We start from the raw sequence: 24,996 nt of genomic DNA on the forward strand, positions 1-24,996 counted from the left end.
CAAGGAGTAGTGTTAAGCATTTGTTGTACATACACATAGACAATAAATGAGGTACACACACTCAGAGACAAATCCAGCCAATAGGTTTTTATATAGAAAAATATCTTTCCTTAGTTTATTTTAAGAACCACAGGTTCAAATTCTACATGTAATAGCTCATTCGAAAGGTATTGCAGGTAAGTACTTTAGGAACTTCAAATCATCAAAATTGCATGTATACTTTTCAAGTTATTCACAAATAGCTGTTTTAAAAGTGGACACTTAGTGCAATTTTCACAGTTCCTAGGGGAGGTAAGTATTTGTTAGTTTTACCAGGTAAGTAAGACACTTACAGGGTTCAGTTCTTGGTCCAAGGTAGCCCACCGTTGGGGGTTCAGAGCAACCCCAAAGTCACCACACCAGCAGCTCAGGGCCGGTCAGGTGCAGAGTTCAAAGTGGTGCCCAAAACACATAGGCTGGAATGGAGATAAGGGGGTGCCCCGGTTCCGGTCTGCTTGCAGGTAAGTACCCGCGTCTTCGGAGGGCAGACCAGGGGGGTTTTGTAGGGCACCGGGGGGGACACAAGTCCACACAGAAATTTCACCCTCAGCGGCGCGGGGGCGGCCGGGTGCAGTGTAGAAACAAGCGTCGGGTTCGCAATGTTAGTCTATGAGAGATCTCGGGATCTCTTCAGCGCTGCAGGCAGGCAAGGGGGGGGTTCCTCGGGGAAACCTCCACTTGGGCAAGGGAGAGGGACTCCTGGGGGTCACTTCTCCAGTGAAAGTCCGGTCCTTCAGGTCCTGGGGGCTGCGGGTGCAGGGTCTCTCCCAGGCGTCGGGACTTTAGGTTCAAAGAGTCGCGGTCAGGGGAAGCCTCGGGATTCCCTCTGCAGGCGGCGCTGTGGGGGCTCAGGGGGGACAGGTTTTGGTACTCACAGTATCAGAGTAGTCCTGGGGTCCCTCCTGAGGTGTTGGATCGCCACCAGCCGAGTCGGGGTCGCCGGGTGCAGTGTTGCAAGTCTCACGCTTCTTGCGGGGAGCTTGCAGGGTTCTTTAAAGTTGCTGGAAACAAAGTTGCAGCTTTTCTTGGAGCAGGTCCGCTGTCCTCGGGAGTTTCTTGTCTTTTCGAAGCAGGGGCAGTCCTCAGAGGATGTCGAGGTCGCTGGTCCCTTTGGAAGGCGTCGCTGGAGCAGGATCTTTGGAAGGCAGGAGACAGGCCGGTGAGTTTCTGGAGCCAAGGCAGTTGTCGTCTTCTGGTCTTCCGCTGCAGGGGTTTTCAGCTGGGCAGTCCTTCTTCTTGTAGTTGCAGGAATCTGATTTTCTAGGGTTCAGGGTAGCCCTTAAATACTAAATTTAAGGGCGTGTTTAGGTCTGGGGGGTTAGTAGCCAATGGCTACTAGCCCTGAGGGTGGGTACACCCTCTTTGTGCCTCCTCCCAAGGGGAGGGGGTCACAATCCTAACCCTATTGGGGGAATCCTCCATCTGCAAGATGGAGGATTTCTAAAAGTTAGAGTCACTTCAGCTCAGGACACCTTAGGGGCTGTCCTGACTGGCCAGTGACTCCTCCTTGTTGCTTTCTTTGTTCCCTCCAGCCTTGCCGCCAAAAGTGGGGGCCGTGGCCGGAGGGGGCGGGCAACTCCACTAAGCTGGAGTGCCCTGCTGGGCTGTGACAAAGGGGTGAGCCTTTGAGGCTCACCGCCAGGTGTCACAGCTCCTGCCTGGGGGAGGTGTTAGCATCTCCACCCAGTGCAGGCTTTGTTACTGGCCTCAGAGTGACAAAGGCACTCTCCCCATGGGGCCAGCAACATGTCTCTAGTGTGGCAGGCTGCTGGAACCAGTCAGCCTACACAGATAGTTGGTTAAGTTTCAGGGGGCACCTCTAAGGTGCCCTCTGTGGTGTATTTTACAATAAAATGTACACTGGCATCAGTGTGCATTTATTGTGCTGAGAAGTTTGATACCAAACTTCCCAGTTTTCAGTGTAGCCATTATGGTGCTGTGGAGTTCGTGTTTGACAGACTCCCAGACCATATACTCTTATGGCTACCCTGCACTTACAATGTCTAAGGTTTTGTTTAGACACTGTAGGGGTACCATGCTCATGCACTGGTACCCTCACCTATGGTATAGTGCACCCTGCCTTAGGGCTGTAAGGCCTGCTAGAGGGGTGTCTTACCTATACTGCATAGGCAGTGAGAGGCTGGCATGGCACCCTGAGGGGAGTGCCATGTCGACTTACTCGTTTTGTCCTCACTAGCACACACAAGCTGGCAAGCAGTGTGTCTGTACTGAGTGAGAGGTCTCCAGGGTGGCATAAGACATGCTGCATCCCTTAGAGACCTTCCTTGGCATCAGGGCCCTTGGTACTAGAAGTACCAGTTACAAGGGACTTATCTGGATGCCAGGGTCTGCCAATTGTGGATACAAAAGTACAGGTTAGGGAAAGAGCACTGGTGCTGGGGCCTGGTTAGCAGGCCTCAGCACACTTTCAATTGTAAACATAGCATCAGCAAAGGCAAAAAGTCAGGGGGCAACCATGCCAAGGAGGCATTTCCTTACACAACCCCCCCCCAAACGAAAGAGGATGAGACTAACCTTTCCCAAGAGAGTCTTCATTTTCTAAGTGGAAGAACCTGGAAAGGCCATCTGCATTGGCATGGGCAGTCCCAGGTCTGTGTTCCACTATAAAGTCCATTCCCTGTAGGGAGATGGACCACCTCAACAGCTTAGGATTTTCACCTTTCATTTGCATCAGCCATTTGAGAGGTCTGTGGTCGGTTTGAACTAGGAAGTGAGTCCCAAAGAGGTATGGTCTCAGCTTCTTCAGGGACCAAACCACAGCAAAGGCCTCCCTCTCAATGGCACTCCAACGCTGCTCCCTGGGGAGTAACCTCCTGCTAATGAAAGCAACAGGTTGGTCAAGGCCATCATCATTTGTTTGGGACAAAACTGCCCCTATCCCATGTTCAGAGGCATCAGTCTGCACAATGAACTGCTTAGAATAATCTGGAGCTTTGAGAACTGGTGCTGAGCACATTGCCTGTTTCAGGGTGTCAAAGGCCTGTTGGCAGTCCACAGTCCAGTTCACTTTCTTGGGCATTTTCTTGGAGGTGAGCTCAGTGAGGGCTGTCACAATGGATCCATATCCCTTCACAAACCTCCTGTAGTACCCAGTCAAGCCAAGGAATGCCCTGACTTGAGTCTGGGTTTTTGGAGCTACCCAGTCCAGAATAGTCTGGATCTTGGGTTGGAGTGGCTGAACTTGGCCTCCACCTACAAGGTGTCCCAAGTAAACCACAGTTCCCTGCCCTATCTGGCATTTGGATGCTTTGATAGAGAGGCCTGCAGATTGCAGAGCCTTCAAAACCTTCCTCAGGTGGACCAGGTGATCCTGCCAGGTGGAGCTAAAGACAGCAATATCATCAAGATAAGCTGTGCTAAAGGACTCCAAGCCAGCAAGGACTTGATTCACCAACCTTTGGAAGGTGGCAGGGGCATTCTTTAAACCAAAGGGCATAACAGTAAACTGATAATGCCCATCAGGTGTGGGGAATGCTGTCTTTTCTTTTGCTCCAGGTGCCATTTTTATTTGCCAGTACCCTGCTGTCAAGTCAAAGGTACTTAGAAATTTGGCAGCACCTAATTTATCAATGAGCTCATCAGCTCTTGGAATTGGATGAGCATCTGTCTTGGTGACAGAATTGAGCCCTCTGTAGTCCACACAAAACCTCATCTCTTTCTTTCCACCTGTGGTGTGAGGTTTGGGGACTAAGACCACTGGGCTAGCCCAGGGGCTGTCAGAGCGCTCAATGACTCCCAATTCCAGCATCTTGTGGACTTCCACCTTGATGCTTTCCTTAACATGGTCAGACTGTCTAAAGATTTTGTTCTTGACAGGCATGCTGTCTCCTGTGTCCACATCATGGGTACACAGGTGTGTCTGACCAGGGGTTAAGGAGAAGAGTTCAGGAAACTGTTGTAGGACTCTCCTACAATCAGCTTGCTGTTGGCCAGAGAGGGTGTCTGAGTAGATCACTCCATCTACTGTGCCATCTCTTGGGTCTGATGACAGAAGATCAGGGAGAGGTTCACTCTCTGCCTCCTGATCCTCATCTGTTACCATCAACAGATTCACATCAGCCCTGTCATGGAAGAGCTTAAGGCGGTTCACATGGATCACCCTCTTGGGGCTCCTGCTTGTGCCCAGGTCCACCAGGTAGGTGACCTGACTCTTCCTCTCTAGTACTGGGTAAGGGCCACTCCATTTGTCCTGGAGTGCCCTGGGAGCCACAGGCTCCAGAACCCAGACTTTCTGCCCTGGTTGGAACTCAACCAGTGCAGCCTTTTGGTCATACCAAAACTTCTGGAGTTGTTGGCTGGCCTCAAGGTTTTTGGTTGCCTTTTCCATGTACTCTGCCATTCTAGAGCGAAGGCCAAGTACATAGTCCACTATGTCCTGTTTAGGCTCATGGAGAGGTCTCTCCCAGCCTTCTTTAACAAGGGCAAGTGGTCCCCTTACAGGATGACCAAACAGAAGTTCAAAGGGTGAGAACCCTACTCCCTTCTGTGGTACCTCCCTGTAAGCGAAAAGCAGACATGGCAGGAGGACATCCCATCTCCTTTTGAGTTTTTCTGGGAGCCCCATGATCATGCCTTTTAATGTCTTGTTGAATCTCTCAACTAAGCCATTAGTTTGTGGATGGTAAGGTGTAGTGAATTTATAAGTCACTCCACACTCATTCCACATGTGCTTTAGGTATGCTGACATGAAGTTGGTACCTCTGTCAGACACCACCTCCTTAGGGAAACCCACTCTGGTAAAGATACCAATGAGGGCCTTGGCTACTGCAGGGGCAGTAGTCGACCTAAGGGGAATAGCTTCAGGATACCTGGTAGCATGATCCACTACTACCAGGATATACATATTTCCTGAGGCTGTGGGAGGTTCCAGTGGACCAACTATGTCCACACCCACTCTTTCAAAGGGCACCCCCACCACTGGAAGTGGAATGAGGGGGGCCTTTGGATGCCCACCTGTCTTACCACTGGCTTGACAGGTGGGGCAGGAGAGGCAAAACTCCTTAACCATGTTGGACATATTGGGCCAGTAGAAGTGGTTGACTAACCTCTCCCACGTCTTGGTTTGTCCCAAATGTCCAGCAAGGGGAATGTCATGGGCCAATGTTAGGATGAACTCTCTGAACAGCTGAGGCACTACCACTCTCCTAGTGGCACCAGGTTTGGGGTCTCTGGCCTCAGTGTACAGGAGCCCATCTTCCCAATAGACCCTATGTGTTCCATTTTTCTTGCCTTTGGACTCTTCAGCAGCTTGCTGCCTAAGGCCTTCAAGAGAGGGACAGGTTTCTTGTCCCTTACACAGCTCTTCCCTTGAGGGTCCCCCTGGGCCTAAGAGCTCAACCTGATAAGGTTCAAGCTCCAAAGGCTCAGTTCCCTCAGAGGGCAGAACTTCTTCCTGAGAAGAGAGGTTCCCTTTCTTTTGCTGTGTTGCAGTTGGTTTCCCAACTGACTTTCCTGTTCTCTTGGTAGGCTGGGCCATTTTTCCAGACTCCAGTTCTACTTTTTCACCCTGTGCCTTGCACTGTGCTCTTGTTTTCACACACACCAGTTCAGGGATACCCAGCATTGCTGCATGGGTTTTTAGCTCTACCTCAGCCCATGCTGAGGACTCCAGGTCATTTCCAAGCAGACAGTCCACTGGGATATTTGAGGAGACCACCACCTGTTTCAGGCCATTGACCCCTCCCCATTCTAAAGTAACCATTGCCATGGGATGTACTTTTCTCTGATTGTCAGCGTTGGTGACTGTGTAAGTTTTTCCAGTCAGGTATTGGCCAGGGGAAACCAGTTTCTCTGTCACCATGGTGACACTGGCACCTGTATCCCTCAGGCCCTCTATTCTAGTCCCATTAATTAAGAGTTGCTGTCTGTATTTTTGCATGTTAGGCGGCCAGACAGCTAGTGTGGCTAAATCCACCCCACCCTCAGAAACTAGAGTAGCTTCAGTGTGGACCCTGATTTGCTCTGGGCACACTGTTGATCCCACTTGGAGACTAGCCATACCAGTGTTACCTGGATGGGAGTTTGGAGTGGAACCTTTCTTGGGACAGGCCTTGTCTCCAGTTTGGTGTCCATGCTGTTTACAGCTATGACACCAGGCCTTTTTGGGATCAAAGTTTTTACCCTTGTACCCATTGTTTTGTGAAGAGGCTCTGGGCCCACCCTCCTGTGCAGGTTTTTGGGGGCCTGTAGAAGACTCTTTACTATTTTTAGTTTTGGTTGTCTCATCACCCTTCTGCTGGGGAGTCTTTGTGACCCCTTTCTTTTGGTCACCCCCTGTTGAAGTCTTGGACACCCTTGTCTTGACCCAATGGTCCGCCTTCTTTCCCAATTCTTGGGGAGAAATTGGTCCTAGGTCTACCAGATGCTGATGCAGTTTATCATTGAAACAATTACTTAACAGGTGTTCTTTCACAAATAAATTGTACAGCCCATCATAATTACTTACACCACTGCCTTGAATCCAACCATCTAGTGTTTTCACTGAGTAGTCAACAAAGTCAACCCAGGTCTGGCTCGAGGATTTTTGAGCCCCCCTGAACCTAATCCTGTACTCCTCAGTGGAGAATCCAAAGCCCTCAATCAGGGTACCCTTCATGAGGTCATAAGATTCTGCATCTTGTCCAGAGAGTGTGAGGAGTCTATCCCTACACTTTCCTGTGAACATTTCCCAAAGGAGAGCACCCCAGTGAGATCTGTTCACTTTTCTGGTTACACAAGCCCTCTCAAAAGCTGTGAACCATTTGGTGATGTCATCACCATCTTCATATTTAGTTACAATCCCTTTGGGGATTTTCAACATGTCAGGAGAATCTCTGACCCTATTTATGTTGCTGCCACCATTGATGGGTCCTAGGCCCATCTCTTGTCTTTCCCTCTCTATGGCTAGGATCTGTCTTTCCAAAGCCAATCTTTTGGCCATCCTGGCTAACTGGATGTCCTCTTCACTGGAGTTATCCTCAGTGATCTCAGAGTTGTTGGTCCCTCCTGTGAGGGAACCAGTATCTCTGACTATTATTTGTGGAGTCAGGGCTTGAGAAGCCCTGCTCTCCCTAAGTAGGACTGGAGGGGGGGAATTTCCCTCCAAGTCACTATCTTCATCCTCTGAGTTGCCGTCCTCAGAGGGGTTGGCCTTTTCAAACTCTGCCAAAAGCTCCTGGAGCTGTACTTTGGTAGGTTTGGGGCCCATTGCTATTTTCTTTAGTTTACAGAGTGACCTTAGCTCTCTCATCTGTAGATGGAGGTAAGGTGTGGTGTCGAGTTCCACCACATTCACATCTGTGCTAGACATTATGCTTCTAAAAGTTGGAATACTTTTTAAGAAACTAAAACTGGTTCTAGAATCTAATTCAAACTTTTACAAACTTTTAAACTCTAAAAGAAATGCTAAACAGGATCTAACACAAGGCCCTAGCAGGTCTTTTAAGAATTTAGAAAACTTTTCAAATTGCAAAAATCAATTTCTAATGACAATTTTGGAATTTGTCGTGTGATCAGGTATTGGCTGAGTAGTCCAGCAAATGCAAAGTCTTGTACCCCACCGCTGATCCACCAATGTAGGAAGTTGGCTCTGTATGTGCTATTTCAAAGTAAGGAATAGCATGCACAGAGTACAAGGGTTCCCCTTAGAGGTAAAATAGTGGTAAAAATAGATAATACTAATGCTCTATTTTGTGGTAGTGTGGTCGAGCAGTAGGCTTATCCAAGGAGTAGTGTTAAGCATTTGTTGTACATACACATAGACAATAAATGAGGTACACACACTCAGAGACAAATCCAGCCAATAGGTTTTTATATAGAAAAATATCTTTCCTTAGTTTATTTTAAGAACCACAGGTTCAAATTCTACATGTAATAGCTCATTCGAAAGGTATTGCAGGTAAGTACTTTAGGAACTTCAAATCATCAAAATTGCATGTATACTTTTCAAGTTATTCACAAATAGCTGTTTTAAAAGTGGACACTTAGTGCAATTTTCACAGTTCCTAGGGGAGGTAAGTATTTGTTAGTTTTACCAGGTAAGTAAGACACTTACAGGGTTCAGTTCTTGGTCCAAGGTAGCCCACCGTTGGGGGTTCAGAGCAACCCCAAAGTCACCACACCAGCAGCTCAGGGCCGGTCAGGTGCAGAGTTCAAAGTGGTGCCCAAAACACATAGGCTGGAATGGAGATAAGGGGGTGCCCCGGTTCCGGTCTGCTTGCAGGTAAGTACCCGCGTCTTCGGAGGGCAGACCAGGGGGGTTTTGTAGGGCACCGGGGGGGACACAAGTCCACACAGAAATTTCACCCTCAGCGGCGCGGGGGCGGCCGGGTGCAGTGTAGAAACAAGCGTCGGGTTCGCAATGTTAGTCTATGAGAGATCTCGGGATCTCTTCAGCGCTGCAGGCAGGCAAGGGGGGGGTTCCTCGGGGAAACCTCCACTTGGGCAAGGGAGAGGGACTCCTGGGGGTCACTTCTCCAGTGAAAGTCCGGTCCTTCAGGTCCTGGGGGCTGCGGGTGCAGGGTCTCTCCCAGGCGTCGGGACTTTAGGTTCAAAGAGTCGCGGTCAGGGGAAGCCTCGGGATTCCCTCTGCAGGCGGCGCTGTGGGGGCTCAGGGGGGACAGGTTTTGGTACTCACAGTATCAGAGTAGTCCTGGGGTCCCTCCTGAGGTGTTGGATCGCCACCAGCCGAGTCGGGGTCGCCGGGTGCAGTGTTGCAAGTCTCACGCTTCTTGCGGGGAGCTTGCAGGGTTCTTTAAAGTTGCTGGAAACAAAGTTGCAGCTTTTCTTGGAGCAGGTCCGCTGTCCTCGGGAGTTTCTTGTCTTTTCGAAGCAGGGGCAGTCCTCAGAGGATGTCGAGGTCGCTGGTCCCTTTGGAAGGCGTCGCTGGAGCAGGATCTTTGGAAGGCAGGAGACAGGCCGGTGAGTTTCTGGAGCCAAGGCAGTTGTCGTCTTCTGGTCTTCCGCTGCAGGGGTTTTCAGCTGGGCAGTCCTTCTTCTTGTAGTTGCAGGAATCTGATTTTCTAGGGTTCAGGGTAGCCCTTAAATACTAAATTTAAGGGCGTGTTTAGGTCTGGGGGGTTAGTAGCCAATGGCTACTAGCCCTGAGGGTGGGTACACCCTCTTTGTGCCTCCTCCCAAGGGGAGGGGGTCACAATCCTAACCCTATTGGGGGAATCCTCCATCTGCAAGATGGAGGATTTCTAAAAGTTAGAGTCACTTCAGCTCAGGACACCTTAGGGGCTGTCCTGACTGGCCAGTGACTCCTCCTTGTTGCTTTCTTTGTTCCCTCCAGCCTTGCCGCCAAAAGTGGGGGCCGTGGCCGGAGGGGGCGGGCAACTCCACTAAGCTGGAGTGCCCTGCTGGGCTGTGACAAAGGGGTGAGCCTTTGAGGCTCACCGCCAGGTGTCACAGCTCCTGCCTGGGGGAGGTGTTAGCATCTCCACCCAGTGCAGGCTTTGTTACTGGCCTCAGAGTGACAAAGGCACTCTCCCCATGGGGCCAGCAACATGTCTCTAGTGTGGCAGGCTGCTGGAACCAGTCAGCCTACACAGATAGTTGGTTAAGTTTCAGGGGGCACCTCTAAGGTGCCCTCTGTGGTGTATTTTACAATAAAATGTACACTGGCATCAGTGTGCATTTATTGTGCTGAGAAGTTTGATACCAAACTTCCCAGTTTTCAGTGTAGCCATTATGGTGCTGTGGAGTTCGTGTTTGACAGACTCCCAGACCATATACTCTTATGGCTACCCTGCACTTACAATGTCTAAGGTTTTGTTTAGACACTGTAGGGGTACCATGCTCATGCACTGGTACCCTCACCTATGGTATAGTGCACCCTGCCTTAGGGCTGTAAGGCCTGCTAGAGGGGTGTCTTACCTATACTGCATAGGCAGTGAGAGGCTGGCATGGCACCCTGAGGGGAGTGCCATGTCGACTTACTCGTTTTGTCCTCACTAGCACACACAAGCTGGCAAGCAGTGTGTCTGTACTGAGTGAGAGGTCTCCAGGGTGGCATAAGACATGCTGCATCCCTTAGAGACCTTCCTTGGCATCAGGGCCCTTGGTACTAGAAGTACCAGTTACAAGGGACTTATCTGGATGCCAGGGTCTGCCAATTGTGGATACAAAAGTACAGGTTAGGGAAAGAACACTGGTGCTGGGGCCTGGTTAGCAGGCCTCAGCACACTTTCAATTGTAAACATAGCATCAGCAAAGGCAAAAAGTCAGGGGGCAACCATGCCAAGGAGGCATTTCCTTACAACTCGTGTCCCCCCCGGTGCCCTACAAAACCCCCCTGGTCTGCCCTCCGAAGACGCGGGTACTTACCTGCAAGCAGACCGGAACCGGGGCACCCCCTTCTCTCCATTCTAGCCTATGTGTTTTGGGCACCACTTTGAACTCTGCACCTGACCGGCCCTGAGCTGCTGGTGTGGTGACTTTGGGGTTGCTCTGAACCCCCAACGGTGGGCTACCTTGGACCAAGAACTGAACCCTGTAAGTGTCTTACTTACCTGGTAAAACTAATCAAAACTTACCTCCCCTAGGAACTGTGAAAATTGCACTAAGTGTCCACTTTTAAAACAGCTATTTGTCAATAACTTGAAAAGTATACATGCAATTTTGATGATTTGAAGTTCCTAAAGTACTTACCTGCAATACCTTTCGAATGAGATATTACATGTAGAATTTGAACCTGTGGTTCTTAAAATAAACTAAGAAAAGATATTTTTCTATATAAAAACCTATTGGCTGGATTTGTCTCTGAGTGTGTGTACCTCATTTATTGTCTATGTGTATGTACAACAAATGCTTAACACTACTCCTTGGATAAGCCTACTGCTCGACCACACTACCACAAAATAGAGCATTAGTATTATCTCTTTTTACCACTATTTTACCTCTAAGGGGAACCCTTGGACTCTGTGCATGCTATTCCTTACTTTGAAATAGCACATACAGAGCCAACTTCCTACAGGCTTCAATGGAGAGAAGGGGGTGCCCCGGTTCCAGTCTGCCAGCAGGTAAGTACCCGCGTCTTCAGAGGGCAGACCAGGGGGGTTTTGTAGGGCACCGGGGGGGACACAAGTCAGCACAAAGTACACCCTCAGCAGCGCGGGGGCGGCCGGGTGCAGTGTGCAAACACGCGTCGGGTTTTCAATGGTTTTCAATGAGAGACCAAGGGGTCTCTTCAGCGATGCAGGCAAGGGGGGGGGGCTCCTCGGGGTAGCCACCACCTGGGCAAGGGAGAGGGCCTCCTGGGGGTCACTCCTGCACAGGAGTTCCGTTCCTTTAGGTGCTGGGGGCTGCGGGTGCAGGGTCTTTTCCAGCCGTCGGGAAATGGAGTTCAGGCAGTCGCGGTCAGGGGGAGCCTGGGGATTCCCTCTGCAGGCGTCACTGTGGGGGCTCAGGGGGGACAACTTTGGTTACTCACGGTCTCGGAGTCGCCGGAGGGTCCTCCCTGAGGTGTTGGTTCTCCACCAGTCGAGTCGGGGTCGCCGGGTGCAGTGTTGCAAGTCTCACGCTTCTTGCGGGGAGTTGCAGGGGTCTTTAAATCTGTTCCTCTGTAACAAAGTTGCAGTTCTTTTGGAGCAGGGCCGCTGTCCTCGGGAGTTTCTTGTCTTTCTCGAAGCAGGGCAGTCCTCAGAGGATTCAGAGGTCGCTGGTCCCTTGGAAAGCGTCGCTGGAGCAGGTTTATTTTGGAAGGTAGGAGACAGGCCGGTAAGTCTGGGGCCAAAGCAGTTGGTGTCTTCTGTTCTTCCTCTGCAGGGGTTTTTCAGCTCAGCAGTCCTCTTCTTCTTGTAGTTTCAGGAATCTAAATTCTTAGGTTCAGGGAAGCCCTTAAATACTCAATTTAAGGGTGTGTTTAGGTCTGGGGGGTTAGTAGCCAATGGCTACTAGCCCTGAGGGTGGGTACACCCTCTTTGTGCCTCCTCCCAAGGGGAGGGGGTCACATCCCTAATCCTATTGGGGGAATCCTCCATCTGCAAGATGGAGGATTTCTAAAAGTTGGAGTCACCTCAGCTCAGGAGACCTTAGAGGCTGTCCTGACTGGCCAGTGACTCCTCCGTGTGGATTTATTTGTTTCCTCCGGCCTTGCCGCCAAAAGTGGGGGCCGTGGCTGGAGGGGGCGGGCAACTCCACTAGCTGGAGTGTCCTGCGGTGCTGTGACAAAGGGGTGAGCCTTTGAGGCTCACCGCCAGGTGTTACAGCTCCTGCCTGGGGGAGGTGTTAGCATCTCCACCCAGTGCAGGCTTTGTTACTGGCCTCAGAGTGACAAAGGCACTCTCCCCATGGGGCCAGCAACATATCTCTAGTGTGGCAGGCTGCTGGAACCAGTCAGCCTACACAGATAGTTGGTTAAGGTTTCAGGGGGCACCTCTAAGGTGCCCTCTGGGGTGTATTTCACAATCAAATGTACACTGGCATCAGTGTGCATTTATTGTGCTGAGAAGTTTGATACCAAACTTCCCAGTTTTCAGTGTAGCCATTATGGTGCTGTGGAGTTCGTGTTTGACAAACTCCCAGACCATATACTCTTATGGCTACCCTGCACTTACAATGTCTAAGGTTTGGCTTAGACACTGTAGGGGCACAGTGCTCATGCACTGGTGCCCTCACCTATGGTATAGTGCACCCTGCCTTAGGGCTGTAAGGCCTGCTAGAGGGGTGTCTTACCTATACTGCATAGGCAGTGAGAGGCTGGCATGGCACCCTGAGGGGAGTGCCATGTCGACTTACTCATTTTGTTCTCACTAGCACACACAAGCTGGTAAGCAGTGTGCATGTGCTGAGTGAGGGGTCTCCAGGGTGGCATAAGACATGCTGCAGCCCTTAGAGACCTTCCCTGGCATCAGGGCCCATGGTACCAGAGGTACCAGTTACAATGGATGCCAGGGTGTGCCAATTGTGGATACAAAAGTACAGGTTAGGGAAAGAACACTGGTGCTGGGGCCTGGTTAGCAGGCCTCCGCACACTTTCAATTCGAATGGGAGATTCACCCCCAAGTACTTCAAAAGTACTTGAAAAGTAGGGAACACCAGAAATAGGCCTGTTCGCAACAAGCAAACAAAGTGCCAAAACTTCGCATCCAGACACCCACATCCTCTATCCAAGGAAAATGCTCTATTTGCTTATGCTTTCCCCCTTTCCCACTACTTCCATTTCTGGTCAACAAACTACTTCAGACCTCTCGCACCATGATACGCATAGCCCCAATGAGGGCATGTAAACATTAGTACACAACATTCCTAGACCTGTCAGTAGTACCTCACTCCAAACTTCTAAACAGACCGGATTTGTTATCACAAAACAAAGGACAAATCAGACATCCAAATCCCAGTGCTCTCAACTTAGCGATTTGGCTCTTGGAGTCATAGAATTTGGATACTTAAAACTTACATTAGAATGCATGGAAGTTCTCAAACAAGCATGCAAGCCTACAACTAGGCAATGCTATGCTAACAAATGGAAAATATTTGTTTACTACTGTCAATCTAAAAATACTGATCCACTTAAGCCATCAATACAAGATATTGTATGCAAGGTACTAAGGTGGGCTAAGCTGAGGTGAACACGATTTTTCAGAGGTGGCCATCTTTGAGATGGCATACCTAGGAATTTTGTGACCGGGTTGAGCTCAGATCCCACAGGAAGTGGTTACAAAGGGGGGCGTAGTAACGCAAAGGGTCAGCAGCCCATTGGCTACTACCCTACACACCCCTAAAACCACTAAATTCAGTATTTAGGGGAGCCCCTGGCACCAGAGAAGGAGATCCTGATGACCTAAGAAGGCCAATGACACAGAAGAGCTGTGAAAGCGGAAGAGGCGAAAAGAAGCTGCTAATGTGATACCACCCTTGTTGGTCTGTCTGCATACCTCATGGAAATCTCCATTAAACTGTGACTCCAGCAACCCAGGAGGACAGCATACTTTCAATAGACTGGAGACTCCCATGAACAGTGAAGATGTTATCCAGCACACTCCAAAAAAGGGACTCTGTCTCTGGAACTGCCACAATCTGACACCTAAAGCCCTCACTGCACCCGCCAACTCTGACCTAAGTTGAGGTTCCCCAGCCCTTCAGAGTCTGTCCATCGTGGTTTCACCTCTCCTGGACCCCCGATGATGCCTGCAGCCCTCCACTGTGACTGCTGCGGTAAAGAAAACCTGACACCTAAGGAAAGCTCTGCACCTGTCCCTGCCTAAAGAGGACCAAAGGTGCCTACCTGTGTCTAAGCATTGTGAGGCCTTAGCCCCGTAGTTGGTTCATACCGACTGTCAGAGCCTGCAGCTTCTTTTCGCAGTGACTGATCTCTGTTCAAATGCATTGGCACTTGATGCTGTTTTGCACCCTGCACTCGGCTGCCCCTGTGCTGCTGTTGCTGACTTGGACCTTGCCCACTGCTCACCTTAACTCCTGAAGATTGATCTTGTAAGTCGCTGTACTCTACCTGTTAGCAAAACATTTTTCCTCCCATAGTAGAACATTGCAGAACTCAGAAATGGCACTGTGTTCTCTTTTTAAAGTTAAAATAATTATTTAAAAACGTACTTAGCTAAACGATTTTTCACTGATGCCTAAACATATATAAAGATGCTTAAGATTTTTATAAATTGGTGTGGATCTCTTGTTTGAGTTGTCTCATTTATTGACTATTGTGTGTATTTGTGGATATCTTGCAGTCCTCTGTGTGAAGCCTAAGGCTGCTTGACCGCACGCCCCCTAAATAGAGCACATTGGGATTGCATAGCAAGCACTTTACACTCACTTGGTGTTTGAGGCTGGCCCTCTGTGCAGTGTGCCAAACCAAGCACACTAGGCAGAGGGTTCAGGCAACCTCACGTTGGTTTCCAGAGGTAAAAATTGGACCACCTAATGCTCCAAATATTAAGGTAGGTGGTCAAGCAGTTAGGCTAATCCAGGAGATGTGCTAAGCATTTGCTGTACTCAAGTCCGGTCATGCACCCCACACACTCAATGAATAACTTGAGACCAGAATTAAAAAAAAATACTACAGACTTTTATGTACATTTTAAGACCAAGATCTTTAGAAAACGTTAGGTACTTTTCAAGTTACTACTTTTTGAAGTTTTAGCAAAGTTAGTCTTTCTGTGCGTAACTACGCACCATTGGAATCAATGCACAGTCACATTTTAAAAATGAAGTAAATATCACAGTTGAGTTACCAGTCTCTTCTCTTGCAGTGTCGTCGCAGCAGTCAGTGGGCACACTGTGCCAGCTGGAGAGTCTGTGGTGGCTCCTGGTTCCAGTGGGAGCAGCATTGGAGAGGTTCTTGGCATATGGCCACCTGGAGGGGCCACTTGGAAAAGGAGCTGGTTTCAGATGGTGCCTTGTGGTCCCCTTGGGCTGTTGAGGTCGCAGGGGGTTGGGGACCTAGGGCACACTGCAGATTCCTCAATGCAATGCCCAGGGCGGCCAGGTGCAGGGCGAGTTGGAGGTCCAGGAGCTGTGCGCAACGGAGCTGAAGGTGAGTTACTTTGAGAGCTACTTACAGGGCACTCTGGAGGACCGGGGTGTTCCTGAAATCCCTCAACTGGGGCTTCCGCCTGATCCTTTTTTAGCTCTGGGGGAGCTGGTTTTCTGCTCGCTGATGTCAGCTGATCAGTACCCCGGGTACTGGTGTAACTCTGCCACTAGAGGGCGCAGTGCCACCAAAGTTGGCACAGTTGTAGGTCACGTCTGGGCAGTCATCTGTCTGTCTGGTCCGGCTGTTACTTCCGGTCGCGGAGATATCGGCCGGTCAGTGAAGTGACCCTCACTGGTTTGTTGGTTCTTTGCAAGTTTCTTGATTTTCTTGAGTGGTGCCTACACTCAAAAGGGAGATCTGGGATGCTTGTTGAAGCCTGGAGGTCCCCTGGGTTTCTTGGGGTTGGTCCAGTGTCCAGCTCCTCCGCAGTGGCAATTTTTTTTGGTCCTGGGTGCAGCAGGCTGGGTTTGGTGCCTGTTTTTTGTGCAGCAGGTTCTCAGTTCTTTTGCTTGTGGGCTTTTTTTTTTTTTATGCTGTTCTACTCCTCTTCGAATCCTTTTCAAATCTAATTTCTTGGTCTAGGGGAGCCCACTAAATGCTGAATTTAGTGGGCGTTTTAGGGGGAACCTGATAGTGTCCAATGGGACACTAACCCTTGGGTGGATACTCCCACTACAGTGACTAGTTCCTGTGGGAAGGATCACTTCCCTAAACCTAATTGGCTATTTTCCTACATTCCAAGATGGAGAAAAATGAAATGAAGGGTCCACTTTGCATTCAATCCCATAGGGGTGGTGTATGCTTAGTGAGGCCACTCCTCCTATCCGTTGTGTGGTTTCCCACCTTTGCTTCCTTCAGAAGTGGGGATTTGCAAAGGGGAGGACATCTGCTTCTAACAGCAGGCCTCGGGGGTCAAGTTTCAAGGAAGGTAGCCCTTTAATGCTTTCTGCCAGGGCAGTGCACATTACTGATGGAGGGGGTGTTGGCTCCTCCACCCAGGAAGGGCTTTGTTTCACAAACCAGAGAGACAGGGCTCTCCATCAAGGTTTGCGTATTGGCTGTCTGGATGTGGAAGGCTTGCTGGAACCAGTCAGCAACCATGCCAGGATAGTTAGTTTGTGCAGGGGGCACCTCTAAGGTGACCCTGGGTTCATTGTATAATAAATCTAGTACTGGTACCAGTTTGGATTTAATATTCTGAGTAGTTTGATATCAAACAACCCAGGGTTCAGAGTAGCCATTATGTAGCTGGGAAACTCGTTTTGACCAGTGTCCAGCACATATATTAAAAACTGTTCACACAGTATGTCCCAGTTTTGGCAAGGACACAGTGGGGGCATATTGCTCATGCAATTATGCCCTCACATATAGTATGGTGCACCCTGCCTTAGGGTTGGATGGCCTGCTATAGAGTGGTGACTTAACCATAACATATGCAGTGTAGGGTGGACAGGACACACAGGGAGTGTGCCTTGTCAAGGGTGGCACTGCAACAAGGAGCCAGTCTCTCACACTGGGAAACCCCTGAACACGGTATTACATACCACATAAAGGGACAGCTTCATACAGCTTGTTTTAGGGAACGAGTACTGGCACTGGGGACCTGGTTAACGGAAACCCAGTGCACCTTCAGTCGAAAAACCTTAATACCAGTTGCAAAAAGTACAGGTGACTAGGTCTAAAGGGCACTTTCCTTAAGTATTACCATCTGTTCCTTGTGCTTAACTAATTGTTTCCTTCCGGATGACATTTCTTTACACTTTAGGGAAACGTTTGGTTTATTGTGATTTATGCAGCTGTTCAGATAAAACTGCTTACTTTGTCACATAGTCATGTCTCTAGTCTCATGCTTTACCCTATGCTGTTAAAATATAAACATATGTCACCCAGATTTACCTAGAGTCCCTTTTACTGGGTAGAAATCTGTGGAAGAGTTTCCCTGGTATATCCACATTGGTGAGAATCTGGGTTCGGTTCATTGTAATTTAGTCCTTACTTAAACAGGATATCCATACTTCGGGCCCCAAACCAGACTCTAAAATAACCCATAGTTATGTAAAATGTCCATCATTAGGTTTAACTTTTTTGGGGGATTTGTCATTTCTATTTGCTTTGTATATGTGCTTTCTTATGAACATTAAAAAAATAAACCCATGTTGGAAAAGAAACCTTTTCTAATTTTTAATTCTTGTTCTCCTCTTTGGGGATTAATGTAATTAAATTCATAAACAATTCTGATGTTCACACAAGAGAAATCAGACGTCTCGATGTGTCTTAACCAATTAAACCATATTTCAGTTGAAAAAGCTCAACAGCGCTTGACACTGTAGTAAATTGTGGGACTTTAAAAGCAGCCTGGTTACATTAAAGTGGCATTGTGTGTTTAAATAATTTTTTCAGGGTAATAGTTGATTTCTTTACTTTTTAATTAATGCGTGCCTTTGAACTATTAATTTGGTAGCAAAGTTAAAAAAATTTAGGTAACCCTTGTCTGTTTTTTTTTTAGTTTGTTTTGTTTTTTTGAAAGGAGTGATCCAAGATTACACTCAAAGTTGAGGTTTTCTCCGTTTATGAAAGCCATGTAGATGCTCATGCTGAAATAAGATTGAAGAGTAACTTTTCTTTCTTTCTCCTCTCTTCACTCTTGGTGAGCAGGTACAGAAGCTACAGGCCATTCTGAAGCCCATGATGTTGCGCCGGCTGAAAGAGGATGTTGAAAAGAACTTGGCACCCAAGCAGGAAACCATCATTGAAGTGGAGCTTACCAACATTCAGAAAAAGTACTACCGGGCTATACTGGAGAAGAACTTCTCTTTCCTGTCTAAGGGTGCCAATCACGCCAACACTCCCAACCTGCTCAATACCATGATGGAGCTACGTAAATGCTGCAACCACCCCTACCTCATTACTGGTATGAGGCTTTTGTGCACGCACCAATAAAGCAACAGTCAGGCATCACACGCAGTGTCAATGTTAATATGATACAAGCCCTGCAACCTCACCATTGGTATGAACACCTCACACCAGTGTCTTCACATCCACCAACCATTGTTCTCCACCATATGGAGCCTTTACCCATCCATTTTGAGCATGAATGTAGGAAGTTGGCTCTGTATGTGCTATTTCAAAGTAAGGAATAGCATGCACAGAGTCCAAGGGTTCCCCTTAGAGGTAAAATAGTGGTAAAAAGATAATACTAATGCTCTATTTTGTGGTAGTGTGGTCGAGCAGTAGGCTTATCCAAGGAGTAGTGTTAAGCATTTGTTGTACATACACATAGACAATAAATGAGGTACACACACTCAGAGACAAATCCAGCCAATAGGTTTTGTTATAGAAAAATATCTTTTCTTAGTTTATTTTAAGAACCACAGGTTCAAATTTAACATGTAATATCTTGTTTGAAAGGTATTGCAGGTAAGTACATTAGGAACTTTGAATCATTTCAATTGCATGTATACTTTTCAAGTTATTCACAAATAGCTATTTTAAAAGTGGACACTTAGTGCAATTTTCACAGTTCCTGGGGGAGGTAAGTTTTTGTTAGTTTTACCAGGTAAGTAAGACACTTACAGGGTTCAGTTCTTGGTCCAAGGTAGCCCACCGTTGGGGGTTCAGAGCAACCCCAAAGTTACCACACCAGCAGCTCAGGGCCGGTCAGGTGCAGAGTTCAAAGTGGTGCCCAAAACGCATAGGCTTCAATGGAGAGAAGGGGGTGCCCCGGTTCCAGTCTGCCAGCAGGTAAGTACCCGCGTCTTCGGAGGACAGACCAGGGGGGTTTTGTAGGGCACCGGGGGGGGACACAAGCCCACACAGAAATTTCACCCTCAGCGGCGCGGGGGCTGCCGGGTGCAGTGTTAGAACAAGCGTCGGGTTCGCAATGGAAGTCAATGAGAGATCAAGGGATCTCTTCAGCGCTGCAGGCAGGCAAGGGGGGGCTTCCTCGGGGAAACCTCCACTTGGGCAATGGAGAGGGACTCCTGGGGGTCACTTCTGCAGTGAAAGTCCGGTCCTTCAGGTCCTGGGGGCTGCGGGTGCAGGGTCTTTTCCAGGTGTCGGGACTTAGGTTTCAGAGAGTCGCGGTCAGGTGAAGCCTCGGGATTCCCTCTGCAGGCGGCGCTGTGGGGGCTCAGGGGGGACAGGTTTTGGTACTCACAGTCGTAGAGTAGTCCGGGGGTCCTCCCTGAGGTGTTGGTTCTCCACCAGCCGAGTCGGGGTCGCCGGGTGCAGTGTTGCAAGTCTCACGCTTCTTGCGGGGAGATTGCAGGGTTCTTTAAAGCTGCTCCTTTGGATAAAGTTGCAGTCTTTTTGGAGCAGGTCCGCTGTCCTCGGGAGTTTCTTGTCGTCGTCGAAGCAGGGCAGTCCTCAGAGGATTCAGAGGTCGCTGGTCCCTTTGGAAGGCGTCGCTGGAGCAGAGTTCTTTGGAAGGCAGGAGACAGGCCGGTGAGTTTCTGGAGCCAAGGCAGTTGTTGTCGTCTGGGCTTCCTCTGCAGGGGTTTTCAGCTAGGCAGTCCTTCTTCAGCTAGGCAGTCCTTCTTCTTGTTGTTGCAGGAATCTAAAATCTTAGGTTCAGGGAAGCCCTTAAATACTAAATTTAAGGGCGTGTTTAGGTCTGGGGGGTTAGTAGCCAATGGCTACTAGCCCTGAGGGTGGGTACACCCTCTTTGTGCCTCCTCCCAAGGGGAGGGGGTCACATCCCTAATCCTATTGGGGGAATCCTCCATCTGCAAGATGGAGGATTTCTAAAAGTTAGTCACTTCAGCTCAGGACACCTTAGGGGCTGTCCTGACTGGCCAGTGACTCCTCCTTGTTTTTCTCATTATCTCTCCTGGACTTGCCGCCAAAAGTGGGGGCTGGGTCCAGGAGGCGGGCATCTCCACTAGCTGGAGTGCCCTGGGGCATTGTAACACGAAGCTTGAGCCTTTGAAGCTCACTGCTAGGTGTTACAGTTCCTGCAGGGGGGAGGTGTGAAGCACCTCCACCCAGAGCAGGCTTTGTTTCTGTCCTCGGAGAGCACAAAGGCTCTCACCGCATGAGGTCAGACACTCGTCTCTCAGCAGCAGGCTGGCACAGACCAGTCAGTCCTGCACTGAACAATTGGGTAAAATACAGGGGGCATCTCTAAGATGCCTTCTGTGTGCATTTTTTTATAAATCCAACACTGGCATCAGTGTGGGTTTATTATTCTGAGAAGTTTGATACTAAACTTCCCAGTATTCAGTGTAGCCATTATGGAGCTGTGGAGTTCGTTTTTGACAGACTCCCAGCCCATATACTCTTATGGCTACCCTGCACTTACGATGTCTAAGGTTTTGCTTAGACACTGTAGGGGCATAGTGCTCATGCACATATGCCCTCACCTGTGGTATAGTGCACCCTGCCTTAGGGCTGTAAGGCCTACTAGAGGGGTGACTTACCTATGCCACAGGCAGTGGGAGGTTGGCATGGCACCCTGAGGGGAGTGCCATGTCGACTTAGTCATTTTCTCCCCATCAGCACACACAAGCTGGCAAGCAGTGTGTCTGCTGAGTGAGGGGTCCCTAGGGTGGCATAAGACATGCTGCAGCCCTTAGAGACCTTCCCTGGCATCAGGGCCCTTGGTACCAGGGGTACCAGTTACAAGGGACTTACCTAGGTGCCAGGGTTGTGCCAATTGTGGAAACAATGGTACATTTTAGGTGAAAGAACACTGGTGCTGGGGCCTGGTTAGCAGGGTCCCAGCACACTTCTCAGTCAAGTCAGCATCAGTATCAGGCAAAAAGTGGGGGGTAACTGCAACAGGGAGCCATTTCTTTACAATGAAGATAACCACCGCTCCTTTATCACTAGTTTGTTTATTCTCTGTGCAGAACCAAAGCTAGCCAGTGATATGCAGTGAAAGCCATGAAATATTAGCAAATGCTGCATATGTCCATAGCGATCTAAACAAGCAGGCTGTTCTTCATTTAATTTCCTTGAACTGCTAGGGGACTTAGTAGCATTCACAGTTCAACAAACACTAACCAGTCTTGGGGGGAAAAAAATTGGCAGGGCAAATTTTCTTAGGACACCTACATCTATTTAGAATATGTGATTGACCAAAATGTTCTGGCAGTCCCATAGTTCGCATTATGGGCAGTCTTAATTCCTTTTAGTTAAAGACAGTGTCTATCATTGAATTTCTTTGCTTGCAAGGCCAATATAGTCCTACGGATACATGCATCTGACATTAACTAGTCACTGTTGTTCACTGCACAGTGTTTCCTGTACTGATTTTAGGATTTGTTTCTTTACATTTGCCTCCTCTAGGTGCAGAAGAGAAGATTCTGGCAGAGTTCAGAGATTCCTGCCACGCCATACCCCATGACTTCCACCTTCAGGCCATGGTGCGCTCGTCAGGAAAGCTGGTGCTTATTGATAAACTACTGCCCAAGCTAAAGTCTGGCGGACATAAGGTGCTCATTTTTTCTCAGATGGTACGGTGCCTTGACATCCTGGAAGACTACCTCATTCAAAAAAGGTGAGTGATGAAATGAACAAAGAGCGTGCAAACTGAAAAAGCTCATCCAACAGTCAAATGATGGTTTGAGTCCTTATTGAGTTCTTCCCCTTGTAACAAGATATACTTTTTATTAAATGTTATGTTAATGAGTTTTATAAAGTGCACATACACCATAATATTGTTTTGCACTAATTGCCTGATGTAGACAAATGCCCTGGAAAGATTGGCAAAAAACCTTAAGAATTTTGTGAATCTTGAGAGAATACCTCAAGTTGCTGTGAGAAGACATTGAGAGAAGGTTATCTGGAAGGCAGTTCTATGGTTTCCCAGCACAATCTAAAAACCACTCAGAACCAACTTAAGATGGTAACCGCATCATGATTGCCAGCAGAAACGTGTTCATTCTGGGAGAGCTCAGTGTTTTTCTCCAATCCCACTTTACGTTTCACCTGAGCTTGGAGATTACCCATATCTGAAGGCCAGTATGAGCCAAGCTGACCTCCATTTTGTCTGAATTGAGCTTAAGGTTGTTCGGAGCCATTTTCAGAAAGTAGGATCTTTCTGACATGGTTGCCCCAACATTTTTGCCTATTGTTATTGTGTTTTCACTGTAGTGCACTGGGATCCAGCTAACCAAGACCCCAGTGTCTCCCCTAAATTTAGTTGCCATACTAGTGTTCTCCTGTAAATCCCTAGTATATGGTATTTTGGTACCCAGGGCATTGCTACACCAGGGGTCCCCCATCAACTGCAGCATGTATTGTGCCACTAATTGGGGGCCGTGCAAACTGTGACTACAGACTTTGTGAAATGGTGCATGCACCTTTCACCCCAGATAGGTTTATTGCAGTCACTGCACTTTGACCCTGTAAGTCACCCCGAAGGTAGGCGTTCAGCTCAAGGACAGGGTGCATGGCTCTAATTGTGAAGGTGACCTTGCATGAGCAAAGGTACCCCTACAAATCCCAAACTCCATTTTCTGGGCTTTGTAAGTGCAGGAAAGCCATATTAAGGTATGTAGTGGACACTGGTCATCACAAGATGTCCAACTACACAGTGGCTTCATCAAGCCTAGTCATGTTTAGTATCAAACATGTTGGAATCGGGCAACTACACCAATTCCACTGTTAGTTCCATTACACTGTGTACTGTGGGTGTTCCTTGGAGGATCACCCATGTCTGCCTATGCAGCTTTGCAGGGTCTGCATGCATGCCAGTGCTGACACCGATAGCAGACATTGATCTGCCCTCCTGCTGCTGAGGTTAACTCAGGCTGGGGAAGGCAGAAGAAAGACTTTCCTTTAGAGGAGAGGTATTACCACCTCTCTGTTAGAAATAGGTGTTACTTGGTTAGGGTGGGTGGGGATGCTTCTGAGCGCCACCAGACTGCTTTGAATGGCACATTTGGTGCAGTCCTTGCATAAACTGGTTCACTCCAGTGTGGGAGCCGCTGGCTCCCGCTCTGGTGCAAAACCAAACAAAGGACCACTCCCCTATCCAGCTCCTCCACTAGGGAGGTGCCACTTGATTCTGCCATCTTGGAAACAAGGTGAGCAGGGGCTTCTGAGAGTGTCTGACTGGTCAGTCCAGCAGAGTAGCACCCTGACCTCCCCCACACTGTATCGCATGTTGATGTAGTATCTACAGAGCCAGCTTCCGACACTGCAGCTTCCGTGGCAGTGCATCCTCCAGAGTAACAAGGACTCTGCCTGCATTAAGGACAGCAATAAGTAATATCCCTTGGAGTGAAGGAGGAACTCGCCTGCATCTGCAAGCACCTCAACGTTGACGACCAGTTTGTGGATCCTGCTGTCACAAGGACTCTTCAAGGCTTTGCAACAGAGGTGGTGGATCCATCTTTGTGCTGCTGAGACCTCCTTGCGACTCCCTGTGCCTGCTGCCAGAGTCCTTCTGGGGGTCTCCATTGATCCCTGCCGGCTCTCCTCCTCGCTGAGGGCTGGCCCTGACTTAACTGTAAAGTTTGAGTCCATTGGACCTTGCTGGTCCCCAGTTCTGTAATTCTTCTTGCAACACGTCTTTTGCCTTTGCCAAGGCCTGTTGGTGGTCCTGCTGGCCACTGACCCCTCTGCAATTTGGCAGCCGGCGTGTGACCGCTTGTGGATGACTCCAAAGATCCTTCTACATTTCCTTCACTCCACAAATGCATCTTGAAAACCTCCGTCCTACAATGAAGTATCAATGAGAAGGGTGGGCATTGAACTCCTGCACCCCTTGGGTGACTCTGGGTGGCTTGGACTCTGTCCCCTTTTCTCCACAGGTTCTCCTCACCGGGAATCCACGCCTTTGGTTCCATCGACTTGGTTGACTGGTCACTGTAGCTGCTGGACAGCCAAGGTCCCCATTGACTTCAGTGGGTGGTTCTGATAAAACTTCATTCCTATGCACATGGGCTCCTTGGTGTAGTTATTCCACTTATCTGGGTATCCACGGGTGGGAGCACTCAAACTTCCTTGTCCCAATGGGTTTCCTTGGGGTCTTCTGGGAAGTATCCTGAAACAGTAAAACCCTAACCGCGATTTCTCCATGTTATCCTATGGACATCTGACCCGGGGTAACAGCTCTGCACTTGGGCGTCTGGGGAAACCCAGTTAACTTAACTTTGGCGTTTTATTACTTCTCCAGTCCGGAAGATCCTTAGGTGTCAGTCTTGGTTAGTTGTGACTTTCACAGTCAATTTTATTTTAGTATGTGGATTGTCCTTTGGCCCCCGCCGAACCCCCCCCCCCCATTCGGGGCCCATGTTAATCTATACTTTTCCTTACCTGTTTTCGAGTATATTTGTATGTTCATATCTCCAGTTAGGAGATATGCCATGTAGGGAAGTACCCTCTGTAGGAAGTTGGCTCTGTATGTGCTATTTCAAAGTAAGGAATAGCATGCAGAGAGTCCAAGGGTTCCCCTTAGAGGTAAAATAGTGGTAAAAAGAGATAATACTAATGCTCTATTTTGTGGTAGTGTGGTCGAG

General features: G+C 48.8%; 1 protein-coding gene across 6 annotated transcripts in view; it reads left to right on the forward strand.

Moving 5' to 3' along the window:
• CHD8 (chromodomain helicase DNA binding protein 8) overlaps positions 1 to 24,996 on the forward strand; it is a 1,013,809-nt gene that overhangs the window by 305,114 nt on the left and 683,699 nt on the right. For all 6 annotated transcript variants that reach the window (XM_069238270.1, XM_069238269.1, XM_069238274.1 and 3 more), the window contains exons 15-16: positions 18,185 to 18,440; positions 21,818 to 22,028. In XM_069238270.1, coding sequence (XP_069094371.1) covers positions 18,185 to 18,440; positions 21,818 to 22,028 — 467 coding nt within the window. The remainder of the gene's footprint in view (positions 1 to 18,184; positions 18,441 to 21,817; positions 22,029 to 24,996) is intronic.

This window comes from Pleurodeles waltl, chromosome 6 (genome assembly GCF_031143425.1).
Source record: "Pleurodeles waltl isolate 20211129_DDA chromosome 6, aPleWal1.hap1.20221129, whole genome shotgun sequence".
In the NCBI taxonomy this organism is placed as follows: domain Eukaryota; kingdom Metazoa; phylum Chordata; class Amphibia; order Caudata; family Salamandridae; genus Pleurodeles; species Pleurodeles waltl.